This window comes from Lycium barbarum, chromosome 8 (genome assembly GCF_019175385.1).
Source record: "Lycium barbarum isolate Lr01 chromosome 8, ASM1917538v2, whole genome shotgun sequence".
Lineage (NCBI taxonomy): Eukaryota > Viridiplantae > Streptophyta > Magnoliopsida > Solanales > Solanaceae > Lycium > Lycium barbarum.
In genome coordinates this window covers 126898171-126921861 of record NC_083344.1, presented here as the reverse complement: position 1 = coordinate 126921861, position 23691 = coordinate 126898171, and the positions used below count along the sequence as shown (strand labels likewise).

The 23691-nt window shown below is 34.5% G+C and overlaps 2 protein-coding genes across 3 annotated transcripts; both read left to right on the top strand.

Moving 5' to 3' along the window:
- The first annotated feature begins 4942 nt into the window (after positions 1-4942).
- Positions 4943-8689, top strand: LOC132607237 (uncharacterized). The gene is made up of 3 exons (XM_060321120.1): positions 4943-5343; positions 7960-8067; positions 8157-8689. Exons 1-3 carry the CDS (start codon positions 5032-5034, stop codon positions 8466-8468), a joined length of 732 nt encoding a protein of 243 aa, XP_060177103.1. The 5' UTR covers positions 4943-5031; the 3' UTR covers positions 8469-8689.
- Positions 8690-11610: 2921 nt separating this feature from the next.
- On the top strand, positions 11611-19250 carry LOC132607236 (replication protein A 32 kDa subunit B). Of its 2 annotated transcripts, none has more exons than XM_060321117.1 (10): positions 11611-11816; positions 14148-14258; positions 14342-14439; positions 14700-14741; positions 14835-14912; positions 16085-16163; positions 16254-16346; positions 16462-16544; positions 18736-18804; positions 18895-19250. In XM_060321117.1, the coding sequence occupies exons 1-10, from the start codon at positions 11703-11705 to the stop codon at positions 18977-18979; spliced, it is 852 nt and encodes a 283-aa protein (XP_060177100.1). In that variant the 5' UTR covers positions 11611-11702; the 3' UTR covers positions 18980-19250. The 2 variants fall into 2 exon arrangements, with proteins under 2 accessions (XP_060177100.1, XP_060177101.1); XM_060321118.1 differs by having other exon boundaries at positions 11613-11816; positions 16468-16544.
- The last annotated feature ends 4441 nt before the right edge of the window (positions 19251-23691 follow it).

The following is a 23691-nucleotide window of genomic DNA, read 5'->3' as shown; positions in this document are numbered from 1 at the left end:
TTCTAATTTTATTACCGCATTTCTTTGTAATACTAATAATCCACTATTTGGATCTTCCCCTGTAATTAAAGTATGTATTTTATTAGTGAAATTATATGGATTTGCTCCCATGGGTACTAAGTGTTGAAATTCCATTGGAAAATTTTCTTTATAAGCTTCCCATAAGGCTTTGGCTGATTCTCCTAAAAAAAATTCTAAATATTTATACATTGTTTCTGCGTCTGTATCACTATATGTTTTTATATAGTCCGCTACTACTATTCCTTTCTAAAGATCTATTACTGAATTTCATCTTTGCGGGTCATGTGCTGCTATATTTAATATTTTACCTTTATTATCTCCTTCTTGAAGAATAATGGGTTCTTCTATAGGCATTTTTTTCCCTGATGGTTTGACATTGTCTAAGGGTTCTCCCGCTGTTCTAAAAACTCTTCTTCTAGGTACATTTCTTGTGCTAGTATCTACAGTATATTGTTCTCCTACTGTTGTTCTTTGAAACGGGCTAGAACTAGACGCGCTAGATTCCATTAATTCTTTTTGACTTATTATCGAGTCTATCTCTATTTCGTCGTCATTATATTGCATATCTTCTAATATTTTATCACAATCGTCTGATTTCTTTTGGTATATCTGTTCTACTCTATATCCCCAATTATCAGTTCGGGCTTCACATAATTTAAAATGACTTATGGTTTCTTCTATTGTTAATTCTCCTAACTTACATCCTTTACATCTAAAAAGCATATTTTTATTTTCTTTTTGAAGCCTTTTTGCTTCTTCTATAGCTATGTCTACCGCAAACTCGTCTTGTATTAATTCTATATTCATAAAAGTTGTTTCAGTAATTTCATTTTCGTCTAAAGTACTTTCTTCTTCTATGTCTTTTTGTGGCGTATAATTATAGTTAGTAAAACGTACAGATGTCTCTCCCTTAGAATTAGTGTACATGAGATGAGATTCTGGTTGTAGAATCTTTTTTCTGTTAAAATCTTCTAGATTCCATTCCATCCCTGCATATTCTTCAGGATTTAATTTTATAGGCTTTATTAGTCTTATTCCTTTATTTCCCATTACTTCTACTACATCGTCTACCTTAATTTTAAATTTTGTATTACTATTATTAGTCATTTTTCCTAGAAATCCTACGCATATTAATAAATTATTACCGTCACACATCTCTTCATATCCCTTGGTCTGTATTCCTATTTTTATATGCTTTCCAAATTCTGCTAAATTCATTATAAAATCTGGGCTAATATAAAAGATTCCTCCATTATTTGTCATGTCTACTTCCGTTAGTCCTATTATTGATTTTTTCTTGTCTGACCATCTATCGTCATAAATTACTATTAAAACTTTAGTTCCTAAGTTCTTTCTAGTTAATCCTTTTAATCCTACTACTATTAATCCCATATGCATTAAACTTCTTCCAGTATTTTTTATTTGTCTTACAGCTATTGGGTCTATTAAACTTATGGTAGTAACTTTAGTTCCTATGGCTGATAATTGTTCTTCTCTATAATGTCTATATAATTGTGATGTGCTTGAGAACTGTCCTATATTATATAAGGTTTTTGGATTTAATAATTTTAACTGGTTTTGTTGGAAAATTTGTATATCTCTTTCTACGTCTATTATTTCACTTAGTTGTTGATTGTTTTCTTCTGGTGTTCTTCTACTTAAAATTCTTGATAAGAAATTATTACCCATTGTATTATCTGAAAAATTTACTCTTTGTTTTTCTTGCCTTTCTGATCCTCCTTCGTTTCTTGGTCTAGTTGAAAGAAGGTTCATTTTTGTGGTTTTCTAAGTACTTTAACTTTTTCTTTTTGAGGTGTTATTTCTACCTTTTTTAATTGGTCTATTAATTCTTCAACTTCTTTATTTTTAAACGTCTCTTTATTTTTTTCCTTTTGTTGCTCAGTTAACCATCAAATGCGTTCATCTAATAATTCTAACATTGGTATTATTATTTCTATTTTCTTTATTATTTCTAGTATTAATGAGATTATAGTAATATTTTGTTGTAGTATTATTTGGTCCGATTTAACGTTGGGTATATAATCTTTATAGTCTGCTGGTAAAGGTATAAACTTTTCTATTAATTTTGAGGCTTCTTCTTGAGCTAATGTTGGTCTACTCATGAAAGAGTGATTTGTTTTAGTTCTGCTACTGTCTTTTTTAATTCTCTAATGTCACTAGTTAAAACTTCTACTTGTTGCGTTATTTTAGAGACTATGTGGGTTGTTTTTAGTTCTATTTCTTTTGGTTTTTCTGTAATAACTTTAACTAACTTTTCTATTTCCGTTTTTGTAGGTAATTTTTCTAGATTAAATTTATTAACTAGAATCTGAATTTTCTTTTCTAATTCAAATTCTTGTGTTTTTAAGTAATCTAGGTTTTGTTCTAATTTTTCAAAGGTTTTCTTTTGCTTAGTCTGAGATGCAGCTACCACCTCTAATATTCTAGTGATATCTTTATTATTTTCTTGTGATTTTTCACTAAAGTTTATGACTAAATCTACTAATGTATTCAACTGTTTGTCTTCACTATGTAATATATGGTCTCCGTTACTAAAATTACACTTTATAATACTATGGTCTGTTAATGCTCTATATTTCTTTTCTGGGTATATTCTTAAGTCTAAATATTCTAGATTTTTTAATGTATCTATTTTTCTAGCTTTATTTATTATCCAAACGGAATTGTTATTTTACAAGCTTTCTTATGGTGCTCTATAATAGTTGTAAGTCTTGCTATATCTTCTCTTAGACTGTGTAATTCCCACGTTATAGCAGAGATTGTCTCTTCATTAATCTGATTTTGTAAGTGTCTATTTTGTATTAGTGATGATAATGTTTCTAAATTTATTATTTCTAAATATGCACTTAAGGCTTTTTCTACTTGTTGATATTCTCGTCTTTTCTCTATATAAATACCAATGATTAATATGTATTTGTCTAACAAAGGGTAGTGTTCTCATACAATTAATATGGTCTAAATCTCTTTTGGTGCTTTGAGGTCTTTTTAGATTTTATGTATCTTAGTAATTTATATTCTAATCCTGATATTATATCTATTAATTCTTGTAGTCTTAACTGGTTTTCGTGAGTAGTACTTAATCTGGTATATTCCTGATATAGTTTTTCTAGCTCTTGTTTTACAGCTAAATAATTATCTTGCATTACCTTAAGGGGATAAATTTTTACTCGTTGCTTTAAATGTCTAACTTATATATTGAGTAAAACTAGGTTGTAATTTTGTCTAAAGATAGGTTTAGGTCCAAAAATCTTCTTGCTCTGATACCAAAGTGATAGGGGGGTTATATTTTTTCAATGGTTATGTTTTTTCAATAAAAATTAGGATAAAAATATTATGTGGTTTTTTACTAATATTTTAAACAATCCTACTCGGTACTCCCTCACTCCTTGATTCCTTTTATCATGTAGGTGTATTTCTTATTTTCTGCCTATTCTTCCAATTTTTATAATTTTCGTTTTTTTTTTAATAAATCTGTTTAGTTATGAATCTTTATTACACTGTTCATATCTTTCTCTTAATCTTGGTTCTTAATATCCGTCTTCTTTAACCACACCCCAGTTACCACGACCAACATCGTCCTTTGGACATTAAAACGACCTTTCAAACACCTAGGAATTTACAGGTTAATCCATCGAGTCCATTAAGAGATTAAGAGAATAACCATATACTAAGAGTAATAGATTCATAACAACAGGTAAGTAATTACTCAAATATTATCAACATAATATTTTAATTAAACATAAAATAATTTACATAGTAGGGAGATTAGTACAAAAAACATAGATAAAACTTACATGACTTGAAGATGGAGAGAGGTTTCCCTTTCGGGGAACCCGAAAACTACTTCACACTAAAAGAAAATAGTTTTAAGCTTTCCAGTAATTTTCTTTTATGTTTAATTAAAATATTATGTTGATAATATTTGAGTAATTACTTACCTGTTGTTATGAATCTATTACTCTTAGTATATGGTTATTCTCTTAATCTCTTAATGGACTCGATGGATTAACCTGTAAATTCCTAGGTGTTTGAAAGGCCGTTTTAATGTCCAAAGGACGATGTTGGCCGTGGTAACCGGGGTGTGGTTAAAGAAGACGGATATTAAGAACCAAGATTAAGAGAAAGAGATGAACAGTGTAATAAAGATTCATAACTAAACAGATTTATTAAAAAAAAAAAAACGAAAATTATAAAAATTGGGAGAATAGGCAGAAAATAAGAAATACACCTACATGATAAGAGGAATCAAGGAGTGAGGGAGTACCGAGTATGATTGTTTAAAATATTAGTTGTCTTTAATATTTTTTTTTTAAAAATAAATCTGTTTAGTTATGAATCTTTATTACATTGTTATATATATGTAGATAGAGAGAGAAAGAGAGAGAGAAGTGCAGAAAATAATTTTTTTAACTTGGTTAAATCTGAGAAAAACGAATATAATTGAGTATGTATTATTAACGAAGGATATACCTGCTCAATTTGGCATATTTTAAGAGCATATTTGACCGTTTTCACTTATTAATTAGCTATTTAGTTTAATTGGGGATCCAGTTAAATTAAGGACATGTTTGAACCAACTATTGAACAGTTAAAACATATATGAGCTAACTTATTAGCGAAGGATATATACGGTCAACTTTTTGTATATTTTAAGAATATACTTTTTCGTAAAATTATATTTATTTTGTCCCATTTTATACACACTTTCATTTTTAGTTGACATTGTTTAATATTTAAAAGTAATTTAATTTTTAAATTCTCATTTTTATCTTAATGAGTAATTTAAAGTCAGACAGATATATGTGTTAGATCATAAAATTTATCTATTTTTTAATTTATTTTGTGTCTGATTGGAGTATATTTTAACAATACTTTTGTAAATAAAAGTTGCCAACATGTTATATTGTGTTAGGTTCAACACAATATACTGCTGCGCCTTCTCTTTTCCACTCTGTAGTCTTCACACAGAATCATCAAAGCTGTCTAAAAATGGCGATTCAAAATCTACCATTACTACTAATCTTTCTACTAATCTCATCATTAACCCTTGTAACACAATCACGTAGTGACACTAATCACGTGTACTCACCTTGTGCTGACACAAAAGTGCAGAAATCAGATGGATTTAGTTTTGGAATAGCATTTGCTTCAAGAACTTCGTTTTTCCAAAACAGTTCAGTTCAGTTGTCTCCTTGTGATAAGAGGTTATTACTTTCGTCAGCAAATTCTCAACTTGCTGTTTTCAGGCCTAAAGTGGATGAGATCTCTCTTCTTACAATTAATACATCCAACTTCTTTCCAGTATGATTTTCAACTCACTTATTTTGATCTGTATTGTTGATTGTTTGTATACTGTTTAAAATTTGTGGTTTTTATGGAGAAATAAGGTGAATTGTGGTTAGATCTGAAATGGGGTTGTTCTGGTTTTAGGTTTGGTTTGGGGTTTTGGTGGGTAGGGCTGTAATTTGTTCTTGGTTTTGATTCTTGATTATGTATTGTGAAGGTAGAAAGTTATAGCCATAGGTTTTTTGGATATTGTGTTCCTACAAGAAGTAGTATTTCCTTTCTCCCAATTTATGTGAGGGTGTTTGACTAACACCGTAGATTAAGGAAGAAAAGGCTTTTGAAACTTGTGGTTTGAAAGATACCATAGACAATTGGGTTGCTAAATGAGAAGTTTATAATTGTTTCTAAATATGGAATTACTGTTAGTTGTGTTCTGGCAAACTAAGAAGTAAAGAATGTTACATAAATTGGGGATTGATTATGTGTTGTGAAGGTAGAAAGAGTATTACTCTTTGTTCCAATTTATGCGAGGATGTTTGACTGGGCACTGGAGTTAAGGGAAAAAGGCTTTTGAAACATACCATAGACAATTCTGTGGCTAAATGAGAAATTTAAAGCTAAATTGTTTCTAAATATAGAATAGTGTAAGTTGTGTTGGGACAGACCAAAAAGTAAAGAATGTTACATAAATTGGGAGAGAGGGAGTACTTAGTATGTATGAAGAGCATAATGCTGTTCGTTTTTATCTCATTCACTTTAAGCCAGCATTTGTTTTCCATATATTTCTTCTGGCTGAGTATCCGTTCGTTCTTAATTCTAGAACTAGAATTGTTGAACTTTATTAATATTCTTATAGTTATGACTGCTAGTTTCCTTCTTTGTAACAATATCCCATCATTTTTAACTATCTGGATTTTCCTTTGGTATTAATATTCGGGCATGTGCTGATGAATGCTTGTTTCACTCTTAATCTGATGTTGGTCCTGTCTGCTAGATGTCTATGACTTAATGCAGTCATGAATTTTGTTTTAGGAGTCACAGGTAGGCTAGCAATTGTATGCAACTTATTAGGTAAAAATTGACTTGAATTAGTAATACATCGTCATCAAGAAACAATTGCAATCATTTATACAATTATTGAAAGCAATTGTATGCAACTTATAACTAGCTTTTAATTACAATCAGTAGTAAATCATCAACAGTAAAAAACTGTTATCGTTGATATATTTCAAGATCTAAGTAACTAAGCTTTAAAAATAGAGCACGGTACTAAAGGTTTCTTAACTATTTAAGGAAATACTATGTGAGTCTTGAGCTATGATTTGTGGTGCTCCAAATTCCAGGTGCCTTTAGCCATCGGTCTTTTATCCTACATGACCAAATCTGGAACTGCAGGGACCCATTTGCCCATCATGCGAGGATATTATGGGCATTTCAGAAATTGGATTCTCCATGTACATAGAGAACTAACTTTAAGCTTTGGGGTGAATTAAGTATGTATCATAAAATAGGTTCCCTCTTTAGGCTTCCAAACTGTAACTTGTAGAAACTGAAGGGTCTGCCAATGTTGTCAATACTTTAGAATACGTTTCCAAAGCTTTACATACTTGCAATATCACCGCACTATTATTTGACTATCATCCTAGGAAACATGCCGAAGCCTTTTATTTTATCTATTATTGCTGCCTTCTTATATCAGAGAAGTTGTCTTCTTCAAATATGGAATCTATTACACTTAATAGCTCACGATCTGCCTGCAGATCATTCTGGAAGCTCTTTTAATAATGTCATTAAGTGTTTATGCTCAATTGTTCATCTCAACCCTCTAGCCTCTCTTCCTTTTGCTGCATGCCTGCATCCTTGAGAAGCCTCTTCTGTTTCCCCTTTTTTCTTCTGTGTTTATTTTATGGGAGAGGGGATGGGAATAGTGGAAGAAGGGGGTTTGTTTATTTACTGATGGGTTGTGCTTTATCGTCTCATTTTGATCCTGCAAATCATTTTTTTTTTACTGTTGAAAACAAGTAAGTATCAAGTAAAATAAATAGAAGTTGAGTATGCAACCCATTTCTGGTGAAATCAAGGAATGGAAAGTCCTGACATCTAAAGGCCGTGTTAGAATCCATTCTCCATTTTCATCAAGAACCATGTTTTTTTCTTTCCACTCACCATGGAAGGGACTCAAACACTAATCTATCAGGAAGGAATTTGACTTGTATACCAAAGTCCAACCTTTTTTTTACCTTTAGCCGGACACCCTCCACTCCATCAGGTTTAGGCATTAAGCTCATTTTCATCATTGTCACTACAAAGTCATGGAAGAGGGAAAAATTAAAGAGGTAACTGGAAAGACCGTGCTATGAAAAATCCTCTATATAAAATAGAGAAACAGGTTTCTTTTGTAGTATTTTGGTTCTGAATTAGTATGTGAGGTATCTAACTAGCCCTTCTTGAAATTAACATATCGTGGTAGGAGCACAATCACACATTTCACTTTATTGAAGGATGAATGTGCTAAGTCCAATTTCACAAGGACTAACAAGGAACTAAGCAATAACTCTAGGACCAAAGCTGCTATTTTCCTATATTCATATGTATCTACTGACCTCCGATGTTTCTTCTACTGTACAACAGGATTCTTATGGAGGCTACATGGTTGCATTTGCTGGTCGGAAATATGCTGCTAGGTCTTTGCCTGCTTTCGTTGCTAATACTACATTCACTGTAACAAGTTTTACTCTGGTAAGTGAAATTGCTTGTCAACAAGATCTTGGTGTCACATCGATTGATTTGGTATCTAACAAGAATATGGTGTTCTTGTTGACCTATAGGTACATGAATTCAAAAAGGGTAGGCTGGAAAACTTGTATTGGAAGAGAGATGGATGCTCGTCTTGCTCAGGCAACTCTAACTTTGTGTGCCTTAACGGTCAGGACTGTGCTATCAGGACTAATAACTGCAAGAATCGAGGTGGCAATGTTGATTGTAGCCTCGGGATACAACTTACGTTTTCTGGAACTGATAAGCATGAATCCGTTTTCAATTCCTGGTTTGAAGTGAAGAATCTTCGCCAGTATTCTCTATATGGCCTATATTCCAATCTCAGGGGTTCTCTCACCGATCAATACAGCAAATTCTTCTGATTGTTTCTGTATGTTAGTATGTAGAGTTGTATTTTGTAATTTACTTGTCTTATAGTGGTTTCTCTTACTCTATTTATGAGTGTTCTTTGAATATCTTGATGGCTTTGTAATCTGTTTATGTACTTGTATGCTTGTAGTTCGGTTTTTATTGTTTGGTTGATTATATTTTCTTGTTGGCTGTTGCCCACAATATATATTGAACTTTGATTTGTCCTGGTTAATTTCATAACAATTACTCTAAGTGGACTTATCATTTTGACTAATCTTGAGTAGCATGCCATATTCTATTGATAGTTTATTTTTATGTAGTTCAAGAGCATGAATCAAACTGTTAAAACTCAAAATGGAGAAAGCGAGACTACACTTTCCAAGTCAGCAAAAAATGAAAATTTGACATGATTATGATTTTATTTGGTATGATATGGATGATCAATACTGTAGTATGTCATCAATAAATTTTGGCAAAATACATAAATTGGCACCTCAAGTATCACCAAAAAGTCACTTTTAACACTTAAACTTTACTAGTGACGTATTACACACTTAATATATGAAAAAATGATACTCCCTCCGTTTCAATTTATATGAACTCATTTGACTGGGCACGACATTTAAGAAAGAGGGAAGATTTTGAAACTTGTGGTTCAAAATAAGCCTTGAAAATTTGTGTCGCTGTAAATCATTCATAAAGTGAATTTGTTTCCAAATTAGGAAAGAGGTCATTCATTTTGGCACGGACTAAAAAGGAAATATGTTCAAACAAATTGAAATAGAGGGAGTATTATTTATCCCCTGCAAACTGATGATGACCAGTTGCACAATGGGAAGTGTAACACACTCTCTCACCACATCAGCGCCACGCCAGCTCCACATCAACGCCACCTCGAAAATTTCCTAAATTTTAATTTTATATTCATTTCCTTTTCTTTATTCATTTGATTTTCTTTTTATTAATTAGATATACACTAATTAATCCCTAATTAACCATTAAAATCTTCCAATAATTATATTTTCTTCATCACCACCACCCCATCTCACCGGAACCACCAATCCGCCACCACCATCATTAAGCAAGGTAATTTTGGTACTCTTAAATCTGTAGCCCTTGATGGGTTGGATGAGGTTCAAGAAGACCTCACAGTTGAGAGCAATGAGCACAAGGAGGCACTGACCAGCCTTGAGCTCAAGCTCATGGAGGCGTTGTCCAGCTTGCAAGAGGAGGTTGAGTCCTTGAAAACGCAAGTGGAAGCGGCCAAGCTTACTGGTGGTGCTGGTCCTATCAATGTTCGAGAAACCCGCATAGAGGTTCCTAAACCCAAGGAGTTCAAGTGTGAGAGGAACGCTCAAGATGTGGAAAACTTCATTTGGCAAATGGAGGCATACTTTGAGCATGTCAACATTGTTGACGAATCTGCCCGGATTCGGACGGCGACTATGTATTTGGGCGACACAGCCATGTTGTGGTGGCGTAGGAAGAAAGCGGACATGGAGATGAGCTCGTCGGAGCTGCGGCGGAGGGGTGGCGAGAAGGTGGAGGAGAAGGGGGAGGGGTTGGGGGTGGTGGTTGAATAAAGAAGAAGAAGGGGCAGGCGTTGAATTTTTTTTTTTATTAAAATTTTTAAAAAAATTACTTTAATTTTGACCTCACCCTTCTATTATTTAAATATAATTTTTTTATGCCATATCAGCTCTCAGGGGTAAATAATTTGCTTTTTAAATGTTTAGGTGTGTAATAGGTCACTAGTAAAGTTTAAGTGTGAAAGTGATTTTTTGGTGATACTTTAGGCGTCAATTTGTGTATTTTATCATAACATTTCGGCAATAGACCTTTCCAATAACTCCATCCTATCTTATGCAGTTGTTGTTAGGGCAGTTTTCTACGCTCGAGATTCGCCCACCTGTGCGGCAGTCGAGATCCACAACCTGACTTCAGCCTCAAACACTTCAAATATTTTGGAGGTTCTTTGAACTGTTTTCAAATTTAAGACAAAGAGTAAATAAACGCACGTATTTATAGAAATTTCTTCCCAACTTCTATTAATTAAGTGAATACAAGAACACAAACAAGCCTAACCTTTAGACTCGAATTACAACACTAAAATCACCTTGATCAATGAATATTTCGTACCTTCCTACCTGAGGAACATACTTAGATTTCAACCTGCCTGACTTAGGGCGTTTTCAACGCTTATATAATATGCAAATTGTCCTCTCTACTCCTAAGCTTAAACCTTGCCCACATTTTCAGTTGACATCCCGAACTGATAGGCCATTCAAATACTTAACCTACAAAACTGCCACGCCTTGAAAGGGGCAGTTCTGACAAACTGCTTTACCATGTGACTGATATGCTTGTCAACCGCTCATGTGCACTGCGTGCTTGTTCCTTGCGCCCCAGCTGCGAGCCTTGAGGTACTGTTGGCGCTGAGTCCTGCCAGCTTTGCCATCGTACCATTGCCACTGCCAAGTCCCACACACATGCCCATGCTACTCGCACAATGACCATGCCCATGCTAATTCTACCTTGCCCGTGCCCAAGTAGTGCCAAGACAAGGACAAGGGCATTTTGATGTTGTCTTGGTTTAGGTGAGCGGGCTGGCACCTAAGCCAAGTGTAGGAAATGACTTTGCTAAGGAAAAGACATCATGACAAGGTGGCTTTAATATTGTGATAATATTTGAATGCACTCGAAATTTCAGAATATATGTGAAGTATCAGAATTGTTCTTACTTCTTACAACCTAACAATTAAATGAACAGTGGTAAAATCTTCACATATTCTTTCGAATTTCTCCCCTTTCGTAAAAAAATGAATTCTTAGGTGAAGACAAGAGACGAGTACCGAACATAAGTTTTATCACTTTAAAATTTAAGCCTTTTTTTTTTTTTGCATTGAATCTATTATATTTAAAAAATTATAAATTCATATCTAGTATTAGTTGCAATTTAGTGAGTTTTAATCATGAATTTACCTCCACAGTTACGAAATACTACATCCTCTCCCCACTTGTCTAGTTTTTAAATATATAAATGTGATAAGTGTAAGTTACTTGTGATAAATATTATAGATGAACAATAGCCTACATATAATAAAGATACTCCATTTAATTTAGACTACCGGTGAAAAAGAGTACATATTTATTCATTGGGCCAAATAAAGCTTCCTAGAGAAGGAAAGTTAAAAAGGCGGGAACCCAACACAGAGAGAGAGAGAGAGAGAGAGAGCGAGTTCGGGATGTATGGTGGTGCGACGAGCCAATTCGACGGGAACGCGGCGTTTGCAGGCGGCGGTTTCATGCCGTCGCAAGCCACTCAAACCGCTGCCGATCATTCTTTCTCTCCCGCCAAGGTATATTTTCTTAGCATATAAAATGCGAAAAAGCTTTAGCTTTTGCTTATACTATTCTTCAGTAATAGTATATATATTCCTCACTGGAACTGATAGAAACACTCTGAATGTAAAACTAATTTAGGTTTTTGTTTCGCCAAGTATTTGCTTTTGGATTTTAGGTTTTTAGCCCTTTTCCTCTACAAATTAATTAAAAATAGGGAAATTAAGCTCTATGTCTACTGGGAGAAAATATTTACGCCACTTCTGTTACCCGGTTTAGCCTATATTTGTGTATAAACACCTTTTATACGCTAGTATATATTTTTATATAAGGTTAGATACAATATGTATAATGCTTTCCCCAGGTATAATATTGTATATTGGTCTACTTGGCGTAATATTTTATGTTGGGCTGTATATTTTTGAAAATTTCCCAAAAAAGGGAAAATTGAGAAGAGTGGTAGTTCTATTGGCGTTTGTTTATTTTCTGTTTTTCTTTTTGTTGATAATTTTGCGGCTATACAGGAAACTGGAAGGAACAAAAAATTGAGTGAAACTTGGGTCCTCTCGACGCCCTGAATTAGATAAGCTGTTTTGACCAACAAAGAATAGTTGTAATGGCTTATGTTTCTAAGTAGGTTGAGATATGTTTAAACTAGAAGTTAAAATGCTTGAATCTTTTAGAATGTCATATGAAAGCAATTGTATGACTCCGTGCATCCCAGAAATTTTGTTGAGTTACAGAGTAAAAGAGTCAGTGCATCTAAGTTTGGTATGATTTGGGCATCCATTTTTTAATTTCTTTTAAAAAGTTGTATTCTTAGAAATTACGTACAAGTCATTATAGTTAAGAATATATTAGAGGTGTTTAAACCATTGTAATGATGAAGAAACTGTTTGATTCCACAAATAGCAGCAGTTCCATTCTTTTTAGATAGGAGGGAGCATAAGATAGCAATGCTTAAAATACTAAATTGAAGGGAGGTGAAAGGTATCCCCTGAAATTAGTCGAGGTGCGCAAGCTGGCCCGGACACCACGGTTATGAAAAAAATAGTAGATTGAATATTTAAAACGAATTTTATGCAATTGGTGAGCCGATTGCGAGAAGCGGAAGAAGAAGAGAAATAAGAAGAAGTGCCAGAAACAGTAATTGGGAGGAAAGATTTCCATGAAAAGCTGTGTGGAGGATAAGAGCCCCAATTACACTGGTCCAGGAAACTACATCAAATCTGGATTTCATTATACAAGGAGACTAAAACTGTGTGCTAAGATGCTATTTTCCATCACACAGAAGAAGAATAAGTGGAACATCTAATATTAGATAAGTAGTAGATTTTGTAGAGAACTTTGTAATATGTTTCTAGCTTTGGTTAGTAAGTATCGACTAAGAAGAGCTGATCGAGTAGATTACAAAACAAAGAGTATTTCCCACTCATGCATCTCTAGGTCTTTAGGAACTTGTCAGTGTTGTCATGTAGTGTGTAATTGATTTTGGCTTAGCGCGGAGGAAATAAAAGAATTTTTAAAGCATATTATATTTTCCGAGATGAGAATGTTGAGATGGATGTGTGGGTACACTAGGAGCGACAGGATTAGAAATGAGGCTATTCGGGATAAGGTGGGAGTGGCCTCGGTGGAAGACAAGATGCGGGAAATGCGACTGAGATGGTTTGGGCATGTGAAGAGGAGAGACATAGATGCCCCAGTGTGGAGGTGTGAGAGGTTAGCCATGGATGGTTTCAGAAGAGGTAGGGGTAGGCCAAAGAAATATTGGGGAGAGGTGATTAGACAGGACATGACGCAGTTACAGCTTACCGAGGACCTGACCTTAGATAGGAAGGTGTGGAGGACCCACATTAGGGTAGAAGGCTAGTATATAAGTCTCGTTATCTTTCCTTATTAGTAGGCGCATTAGCGCATTATAATTTCTTGTGCTTTGATTTATGTTATTATTTGCTACTTTCTGTACTTTGATTACTCTATTTTATCTGTGCCGCTTTCGTGATTTGCATTTCCATATCGCTTTGAATTCCTTGATTATCCTGTTTTACTGTGTCGCTTGCATTATTTCATTGCAATATCGTTTTAAATCTTTTAACCTTATCTGACCCCCTTTTTATGCTTCTATTGAGCCGAGGGTCTCTCGGAAACAGCCATCCTACCTTGGTAGGAGTAAGGTCTGCGTACATTATACCCTCCCCAGACCCCAAGATGTGGGATGTCACTGGGCTGTTGTTGTTGTTGTTGTATTATATTTTCTTGTTTAATATAGCATCTTAATACGGTGAAAAATGAAATGCAGGGTGATAACATCTTTCTTGCATTTCTTTTCATTTTTCTATTACCAGAATCGTGATTCACAGACTTTGATTCCATTAACCGTCAAGCAAATTAGTGAAGCCTTTCAATCAAGTGATGATAAGACAAATTTTCTCATTGACGGGGTTGACGTGAATAATGTAAGTCTTTTGTACTCGTGGCTTTTGCTGTTTCGTTGAAAGTTTATACAAGATGTATGATTTAGAATCTGACATGCTCTTAGGTAAAACTGGTGGGTCTTTTATTCAACAAAGCGGAAAGGATCACAGATGTTTCATTTGTGGTGGATGATGGAACAGGGCGTGTTGACTGTTTTCGATGGTAATAGTCAGTTTCCTTTTTCGCTTTTCTTTTCGATCTCTTATTTCGGTAAGATTCTACTTGCTTGATGGGTATGGCGTCAATCTCATTTTTGTCGTCATAGACCAGAGGTACATTGTAGTGCATCGTTTATTGGTAAAGGATTTAGAATTACTATACTTATGTAAAACCATAATGTAGTTAGTTGCTACTATGTTTGACACAATTGACTTTGTGTTCTTAAAATCTAATTGTAAATTTGGTTGATGCATACTATGCAGGGTAAATGAAGCTGTTGATACCAAGGAAATGGAAGCAGTCACGTAATTCTTCTTCTTGATAGTGTATTATTTTTTCACCTAGTACTATATTTTAATATCATGTTTTATCGTACTTTTGGGTTCTTTTTTAAATAGAAATGGCATGTACGTTCGAGTCCATGGACACTTGAAAGGCTTTCAGGGTAAAAAGCAGTTGATGGCTTACTCAGTCAGGTAAATGGGTTTCTGAATTGCTCATTTCTGTTTCTTTCAGTATATTAATGTTGGTGATTATATGCACAAGTTATAAAGCTTTTCTGCTAGTTAGGTGGTTGCCTCTGGCTTGGAAAAAGCTATTTCTGTGGGTTTTTAGGTTTTTAGTACATAGTTTGTAATCTATCCAGCTTTCATGTAATCAATGCATTGCACAGCATTGTTTCAGCACAAAATTACTAAATTATCTTTACTTGAGACAATGCAAAAACATGAAACTTATATTAATGTTGATATTAGTATGTTCAAGGTCCTCGTATAGTCTTAGTAAGTTACTTTTGCCTTGTTCTTAAGCCCTAGTTATATCCCTGGATGCCTTTATTAGTCGATTGCTTTGTAATGTATCTAGGATCCCTCTACTTTTCAGGTGTTGACTATAAATTTATATTTCTGTTCTGATAATTGCTTAATTGGCATAAATTCTTTGTTTCTTTCCTCTTTTGGTTTTGTTGTGTGTGTGTGTGTGTGGGGGGGGGGGGGGGGGGGGTTGTGTTTGTTGTCCTTAAGGTTTAGAGCAAGTTCATCAGATAGAAGGCGAGGGAGTGTGTACAACTGGCTTTTTCTAATAAGCACGTGAAATGACATGATAGCTGTTTACCATAACGAGGCAATTGTATCTGTTCCATGCCTCCTTTTATGAACAGGCAGAAGGAGAGCAGTTAAGCAAAATTGGCGTGTAAACTTGCTACAAATGGGAGGTTTTGCATTATTTAATAGAGCCCTTAAATGTGATGAATCAATAACTGGGAAAACCAAAACTGTTAACTATATTTCCATGTAAAATTTGTGATCATCAATTTCATTAACCCGTGATAGAGTTTTTTGATATTTCTTCTTAAACCAATGAACTTTGTGTATCCAACTGACACGGATGGATAGTTTGCACGAAAAACATTTCTGGTGGAAATAAAAACGAAAAAAGCATCTTTATGGATTGAACCACGCAACTATCCTTTTATATTGGTGTATGAATGACAAGGGCATGAGCACGCAAATATTTCATGAGTTGTTATTTCTACTCATACTGTGTCTCTGGGGAGGTTAGAGGAGGATGGCCCCCTGCCCTGTTCCCTTTGTGTCGGCTTTAACGAGTTGGTGGTAAAGATCCTAATTTCTTATTGCCGTTTTTTTAGGCCCGTGGATGACTACAATGAGATTGCAAGCCACTTTGCAGAAGTCATTTATGTTCATAGCTACAACAGTAGGCTACGGGTATTTAGCAAACTGCCTCGCATATGTTGAGCTAAACAATATCCTGTACATAAGATTCTGATTGAAGTTGTATTTCCTTTGTCACTCCAGAAGCAACAGGATAGTTCCTTTATGTCAGCTCAAGTGCCTAGCTCAGCTGTCAACACTCCTTTAAAGGGATACCAAGCTTCAGCGTCAAATCAAGTATATCTCAAAATACATTTTCTCTTCCTTCTAGTTTGTGTAGTTAATTTAGATGTGCATTTTCAGATTTTTCACATTTCCTTTGTAGCCAGTGATTTAGTATTTATCATTTAAGTTGCAGTTTCCTGGATACAACATGGACGGGATCAGGGGTGTAGATAAAATGGTGTTGGACTACTTGCAACAACCATCATGCCTGTAAGTCATTTGAATCTCCAACATTTTTGCTCACTGGGAGAGCATTTTTCAGTGCTTGCACTGTCTAGTGCAAATACATAATAATCACATCAGTATAAATGAAGGCTGAGTATTACATGTCGAAGTGCTTTTTTTATGGCGGCTGATATGGTCAGATAATCTTGTTATGTCAGATGCCATAGGAAGAAAACCATAAGAGTGTTATTCCTTGGTACAACTCGAATTTCAAATCATTCACTTGCTTTAGAGAACCATAAGAGTGTTATTCCTTGGTATAACTCGAATTTAAATCATTCACTTGCTTTAGAGAAGAGTTGAGAACGAAATGGCGAACAAGTCTTTGCTGGGTCGGGTACTCTCCTGTATCCTTGCCTTTCTTTTGTGTCGGTCAGCACCTAAGGTGGAGTTCAATGCCTAACAAAAATGTCTAAAAGAAAAGAAAGGGATGTATGGGTAATAGAATGGATAGGTGATACAGTCTGTTCTAGCGTATCCATAGGTAGCGGGTCATGACACACTCTTCACACGTCAATTCCACTTTGAATTTGAATATCCTTCGCCCCTTATCTCCTCAACTTCCTGTTTACAAACCAGAGCTTCTTCAATCTATGAAACAACCGGAACTTCGAGAGGGTTGCCTTTGGAGAAGGGAGCGGATTTCTTGTGGTAGATATTGCGAACATCTCTCCCATCATTGGGGCAAACGATGTCATAACTTTGTTAGATCTAATGCAAGCCAGAAAGGACGTAAGCCAGTTACAACCATCCAGTGGACTAACTTTTCAAAAAGCGAAAAGGAAAGGAACACCTTGTGAACTTTCTACTTTCAATTTCTATTGCTGTTTTTTGGTTAATAAATGTTAGATAGATGGTTTTCCGGATACAACAAAACCATACGTACCTTTAAGTATATCCAGGCAGGACAAGTGGATGGTTTATATGGGTTCTTTCCTCTCAGGTTGATTCCAGTTTTTAGGACCTTATTCAACGTTTTGCTCCATAGAACTAGATGTATTCCAGTAGAAACTATGAAACCCATGCTACCAATGCCTGAAAGAAATCATATCAACTTAATGGTAACAGCGCAATGCGTAATGTTTAAATTACATCACGGTCTGAACCTGCATAGACAAAGCATGGTATTACATGGAGAAGGGTAGAGGAGCGAGCCCATTTTCCACCAAGTTTCAAATCATTTGCCACTCCCTTTAGGTTTCTCGGCTATAAGAAAAGAGGTAAAACAAGACGTTTTGGGCTGTTGTTCTAGAATAGAGGAGGAGGGGAAAGGAATATAATTGAGTTTTTGACTTCGGGATGTATCATGAGAATTTTTAGTCAAATTTGCAATGACTTCTTTCTATCAAATGAACTACTAGAGAATGGCTTTGTTACTGCTAACACCACATAGGAACTTTGTAGGCGGGATAACTTAGGGAATCTTTTAGCAATACGATGATGATCTCCATTATTAAGTCTTTTAAAAGATCTAAATATACTCACGTTTTATTTAGTATTTCATTGTAGTATAAGTGGTAACTTTCATCAAGAGGCTAAATTTGGATTGCTTGAGGAACATTTCCTCCTGCCTTTGTGTAGGAGATTAGTAGAGATGCTGCCTGTTCTGGTAGTCTATAGTTATTCCTTTCTCAATTGTGGCATTAACAAGTGGATATAATTTGCGGTCTGTGTGATCCGCTTTATACTTCTTTTGCTTTAGATGTAACTTTTGCAACATGGTTCTTACATTGTATCTAACACGTTGATTGGATTTGAGTTTTGGGAAGCAGTTATTGGTTCTGAAAAGTTGGTTTCCTTTTTACGGTCTTTTCACGTTGGTTTTTGATCCTGGAATGAGAATGGTGGAAAGATCTTCCACTAGGATCAAGGACAAATCCACTTGTTTTCAAAAAGCTTTTATTCTTTTACGATTAATTTTCAAAAATCAAAATAATTTTTCCAAAACCAAACAAATTCATTTTCAAGTGTTGAAAACAAATTTAGTGTCGTAAAAAAAGTGTTGAAAACCTCTCTAACCAAACATAAAAGTTCCCCCTGGCATACATTTTTTGCTTTCCTTAATTACTTTTGATAGTGGTTATTTGTATTTGTTTGTAATTGATTGAAAATATAACTACCGAGCTCCTTGAATGATTTTGCTGTGCTAGTAATCTCTCTGTCATTTCTATTTCAGTGCACGTGAAAAAGGGGTTCATCGCAATGAGCTTGCTCAACAGCTAAAAGTCCCTTCGGAGAAGATCTTGTAACTCTCTCCCCGCATCTCTTTTATGGTTAGATAGGATTGTTATTGTTCTTTCTCTTGCTAATTTTCCTTATGGTTTCTGTATGGCAGAGAAGCTATTGAATCTCTCGAGTCGGAAGGTCTAGTTTATTCCACAATAGATGAGTTTCACTACAAGTCTACTGCAAATGGTTGATGTTCGATGTGAGATGAAACTGATAAGCAACTTTATAAGATGTGTCCTTTTCCATGTATATATGCTGTTTTTGTAGGATATATTGCTGTTTCTTCCCTCAAAGAAAACTATTGTGCACTATAAGTTTGGTAGCTTTTGACAGTTCAACTTTTATCTCATCTTTTGGCCTTAAAGGATAAATTAGAATTTTAGCCTGTGAACTTTGGAACAGTATGGCTTTATGTTGGGGTTTTCCTGGATTTGGTCCATATATTGCACCCAACTCACAACATCAATCACACTTGAATTTCAAATGATGTTGATAAGGTGAGGCCCAATTTATTATGAATTTCTTATAGCACCAAAATATTCAGTCTGGAGCATTTTCAATTTGTTTATTCATGAATTATAAAGATTCACTATTAGGTTTACTAACATACCAATACCTTGCTGTTAAACACTGGCCTACCTAATGTGATAGTAAATTAATTAAAATCTTGGTTGTACTATGATCTGAAATATAATAAGGGACTAACCTCCACTTGCAAGTTGGTCCCTCCCCCACTGAAAGATTCTGTATTAATTCATTTGGGTTGGGAAGATACTTAATTGTACGTTTATCATTATTTAAACAAAGATCACTTAGTTAAGAGCATAATACAAGTTAACACTATCCATTGAAAAAATATACAGTCTAGTGGAATTAAATCCTAGAGTGTATCGGTGCCAATCTTGATTTTCTGATCCCAAAATTAACATCAAGGACATGTAGTTCCCCAATGATTATGTATGCTGAGGTAACTCTAAGTAATACTAAAAAATTTCTGAACTACTTTATGAATCTTAATCCACTGTTATCAGCTTGCGTTAATTGATTTGTTAAGTCAGTACTTAATAGTTAATGCTATTATGTATTATCATGAATTGTTGTCTGTTAACCTGTCAAGTAGCAGTCTCAGATTATTTATTTATTAACATAAAGATGAAAGGAAATCTTACCTCCACTATTCTTGCTTGTCCCATCACAATCAAGAAATTGTTACTAATATAACTAAAGCACTTATTGCATACCAAGAATTTGAGGCGTAATTTTATTGTTGTAACATTACACACCAAAGGATCTTTAACTATTAGTTGCTTTCGGATATTTGACAAACAATTTCTAGTTAATGACTCGTAGAATTAATTCAGTCGAATGTCTACTATCGATTATGGTTTCAAAGTTACTAGTATGTGTTATACTTAATGCTAGAGTTTCATAAGTCTTAAAAGTAATACCATTACTAAAAAATGTGAATTCGATTGAATCTATCGAAATTTGGCTCATGAGAAATGTTTCTAATGAACTTTTCATGGAAAATCTCATATATCTGATACAATTTCGACAGAAACATTCAATAGAAAATCACATTTTTAAGTTATGTGCAAAATGATTTGCTAACAATAGGATTATGAATGCATTGAAAGTATGAGGAAAAATAAAATTAACATTCATCAAATAGTAGAGAGGTGTTTTCGATCCTTTTCCCCTTTCCATAAGCAAACTTCAAAGGTTGCAAATTTTCCCATGTCTTTATATTTTCTCCCTTTTCCCATTCATAGAAGTTTCAAAGTCTTCAACATAAAATGCAGATAAGTCCAAAGTTGGTTTGACCCTTTTCATAGTGGTTTAAAAGTTTTATCATGTATCCAGACACGTCCAATGGTAGGTGCTCTCTAGCTACTATGCTTTAATTTAGTGAAAAAGCTAAATCTTATGCAGATTGCAACAAATCTAGCAGCAAAGATAATCATACATATATGACAACTTTTTTATGTGGCACTTTTCTTATAATTGCTTCCAACAAATCTTCAAGAATGAACACTTGTAATATATCATCCACCAAAATGCATCTAGAAGTGTCCTCTATAACTGATTTCTTTTTCCCAAAATTATCAAGAAAGTAGGAAATTGCTGAGAAAAATTCTTATTCGTACAAGATATATATATTAAATCTGATAATATAACCTTAAGAGTTATAACATAAACCATTTAAGTATAGCTAATAGACAAAATTATATGCAAGATATACTTATGTTATAAATATTGAGTGCGAGTACTTCTTTTTATGTGTTTCTTTTCAGTTCTAGGTTTGGAGAACATGTTGTCAAAAAATTGGGAATGGCTTACATTCTAGTACCAAACCTTGAAACTCTTTTCAATAATTAGGAGTAACACGTATACCGACACGTGAGATTGTAATCATATACATAATCTTTTTTCACATGTATCCAATGAGTATTTACCAAAAAAGGTATCCTAGCTAAGTTACCAAATACGGTTTTACAAAAAGCTTTTTCTTGTAACAAAGGTCATTTTCATGGGAGTTGTTTGCTATGCTTTTAAGAGTTTATGTTTTAAGCAGTGATAATTTAAAAAATATTTAAACAATCAGGTTACTAATTATAAGATAACTACATGCAAACTTTTTAATAGGTATTAATTGATAATTTAATGAAAATAACAACTGAGCTATTATATTATTAAACTATACTAACAATATAAAAACTTTTAATATGATTAATGTATATAATTTAATTCCTACTTTTAATAATCTTCTAGAGTCTTTGAAATCTTAAAAGGTCGTTGATCTTGCTTCCTAGTCACCAACCATTCTCTTTTATTTGATTTGACACATCGATCTCTTTTTAATCTAGCATGTTGAAGTAGGTTTTATTTCATTTATATATCACCAAATTAAGTTCATTAAATAGATAGTTAGTTTTATATCATTTTAATTGAGTGATGTGAAAAACTGTGTATATGATTAAAGACGGAGGGTTATTGACGTGGACACTAATTAATGATGCATTTGCCAAAGTATGATAGTTCCACTTAAGACAACTCTTCACCAATTTGCAATAATTATTGATATTTGGCGCAAATATCATGTTTTGTGTCGTATTACAACTTCTTCTTATGACTTTTATCGCTTGATTCATGACGTAACCGTCGTATTTGAACTTATGTCGTTATATTTCATGTGTATAGGTACGATGACGACAAACGATGGAAACTGTGCTGGAAATGATTGGAATTCTTAGCATATGTCGATTGACTGAGGTGACGAGTCGAAGACCGCAAAGGACGAACTAAAAGGAGAGCTAATCAACTGAAGGGACCTCGCTTTCCTTCCGCATCGCGGAAGGATCGCGAGAAGCTTCAAAACTTCAGGCTATCGATCCGCATCCCGTGAAGAAAGCGGAACAACCAAACTCAGTCATCAGATTCCGCGATCGATCCGCATCGCGGGCTAAAGGCGAGAAGCTGCAGAACATCGCGCGATCCTTCCGCGATGCGGAAGGAAAGCGGGACTCTGCGGATGTTTTCCCGATTAGACTAGGATTTGGACTCCTTATTTATTATTTTTTTACCCTAGCCTATATATACACGTTTTTATAGCTGAGAACGGTATTCTGGGATTATTCAAGGATTTGTAAGCCACCGTTCTCCTTTATATCTCTCTAGGTTATTTTATTTTTCATCTTTTTTTCAACCCTAGTATTCATGGCTTCTTTTGTCTATGATCGAACCATGAGTAGCTAAATCTCCTAATTCTAGGGTTGTGGCGAAAGACTTGAAAGTTGATTTGATGACAGTTATTATCTATTGATTTTCCATATTGTGGGTTGCTTATTTATTCTTGGTTTTAATTGTTTGATTATCTGGCCAATAGTTAGACACTATCTGTGGTGCGTGAATTGAACTTGAGAAAGGGAATTCACGTACGTAATAAGAATAAATAGAGTTTGTTCGATTTAATCGTTTCGTTACTGAGGATAGAGATATACCCTTTAGCCCTATTAGTTGAATACGGAGAAATAAAGGCGTTCTTGTTACATCTAATGACCATAGAGATATAGGCATTAAAGTAACATCTACAGGCTTGTGAGTAGTTCGAGAGAATATCATAAAGCATAATTAACCCGTCAACTAGTAACCCAGAAATAAAATAGGTGGAATTGTCTGAAGATCAACTGGATTGTCGAAAGCCATAACCCTAGATCTTTCTCTCATCTGAAAATTCTTACAGTCCTTGTCCACATATTCCCAGTCATAAAAACACCCATTAGAAATTGTTTACTTTTCAGTTTTAGTTTAGTACAACAAACAATCTTGATTTTCACTTTCTTGAATAGTTTTATTCGAATTTGAATTAGTTCAACAGTAGAATCTAAGTTTCTGTGGGATCGATATCTGGACTTAACAGTCTATATTACTTGTACGACCACGTATACTTGCGTGTGCGTTTGGGAGCAACAAGTTTTTGGCGCCGCTGCCGGGGACTTAGAAAAATTTACTGTTTTTCTAATTTGAGTTTGTTTTTCTATTCAAGTCTTTACTTTTCTTCGTTGTTCTACTTGTGATTCTTCAGGTTTCTCTGGTTTATGCCAAGCACTAGAAGTTCAGGACAACCGTTAGTTGATTTTGATCAAGAAATCGAGAGAACCTTCCGACGATAGAGACAAATGGCTAACGAAGCAGCAAGACTTGCTCTTGAACAGGCAGAACGGGATAGAGCACGAAACGCAGATGAACAGGGAGAGAGAGCAGCTGCGAGGGCACAAGAACAACGAATTCTGTTATCCAGTTATGCTAGGCCAAGTCTGGCGACCATTGCTAAAGCTATTGTTAGGCCTGACATTACTGGAAATTTCGAGCTAAAAGAAGGAACAGTGCGGCTGGTGCAACA

What these genes read in the sequence shown, in the direction of transcription:
- LOC132607237 (XM_060321120.1), top strand. Translation starts at nt 5,032, where the DNA reads ATGGCGATTCAAAATCTACCATTACTACTAATCTTTCTACTAATCTCA. An exon ending in ATACATCCAACTTCTTTCCA is followed by an intron (nt 5,344 to 7,959) that starts GTATGATTTTCA and finishes ACTGTACAACAG; the next exon opens with GATTCTTATGGAGGCTACAT. An exon ending in CTGTAACAAGTTTTACTCTG is followed by an intron (nt 8,068 to 8,156) that starts GTAAGTGAAATT and finishes GTTGACCTATAG; the next exon opens with GTACATGAATTCAAAAAGGG.
- LOC132607236 (XM_060321117.1), top strand. Translation starts at nt 11,703, where the DNA reads ATGTATGGTGGTGCGACGAGCCAATTCGACGGGAACGCGGCGTTTGCA. An exon ending in ATTCTTTCTCTCCCGCCAAG is followed by an intron (nt 11,817 to 14,147) that starts GTATATTTTCTT and finishes TTCTATTACCAG; the next exon opens with AATCGTGATTCACAGACTTT. An exon ending in TTGCAACAACCATCATGCCT is followed by an intron (nt 16,545 to 18,735) that starts GTAAGTCATTTG and finishes TTTCTATTTCAG; the next exon opens with TGCACGTGAAAAAGGGGTTC.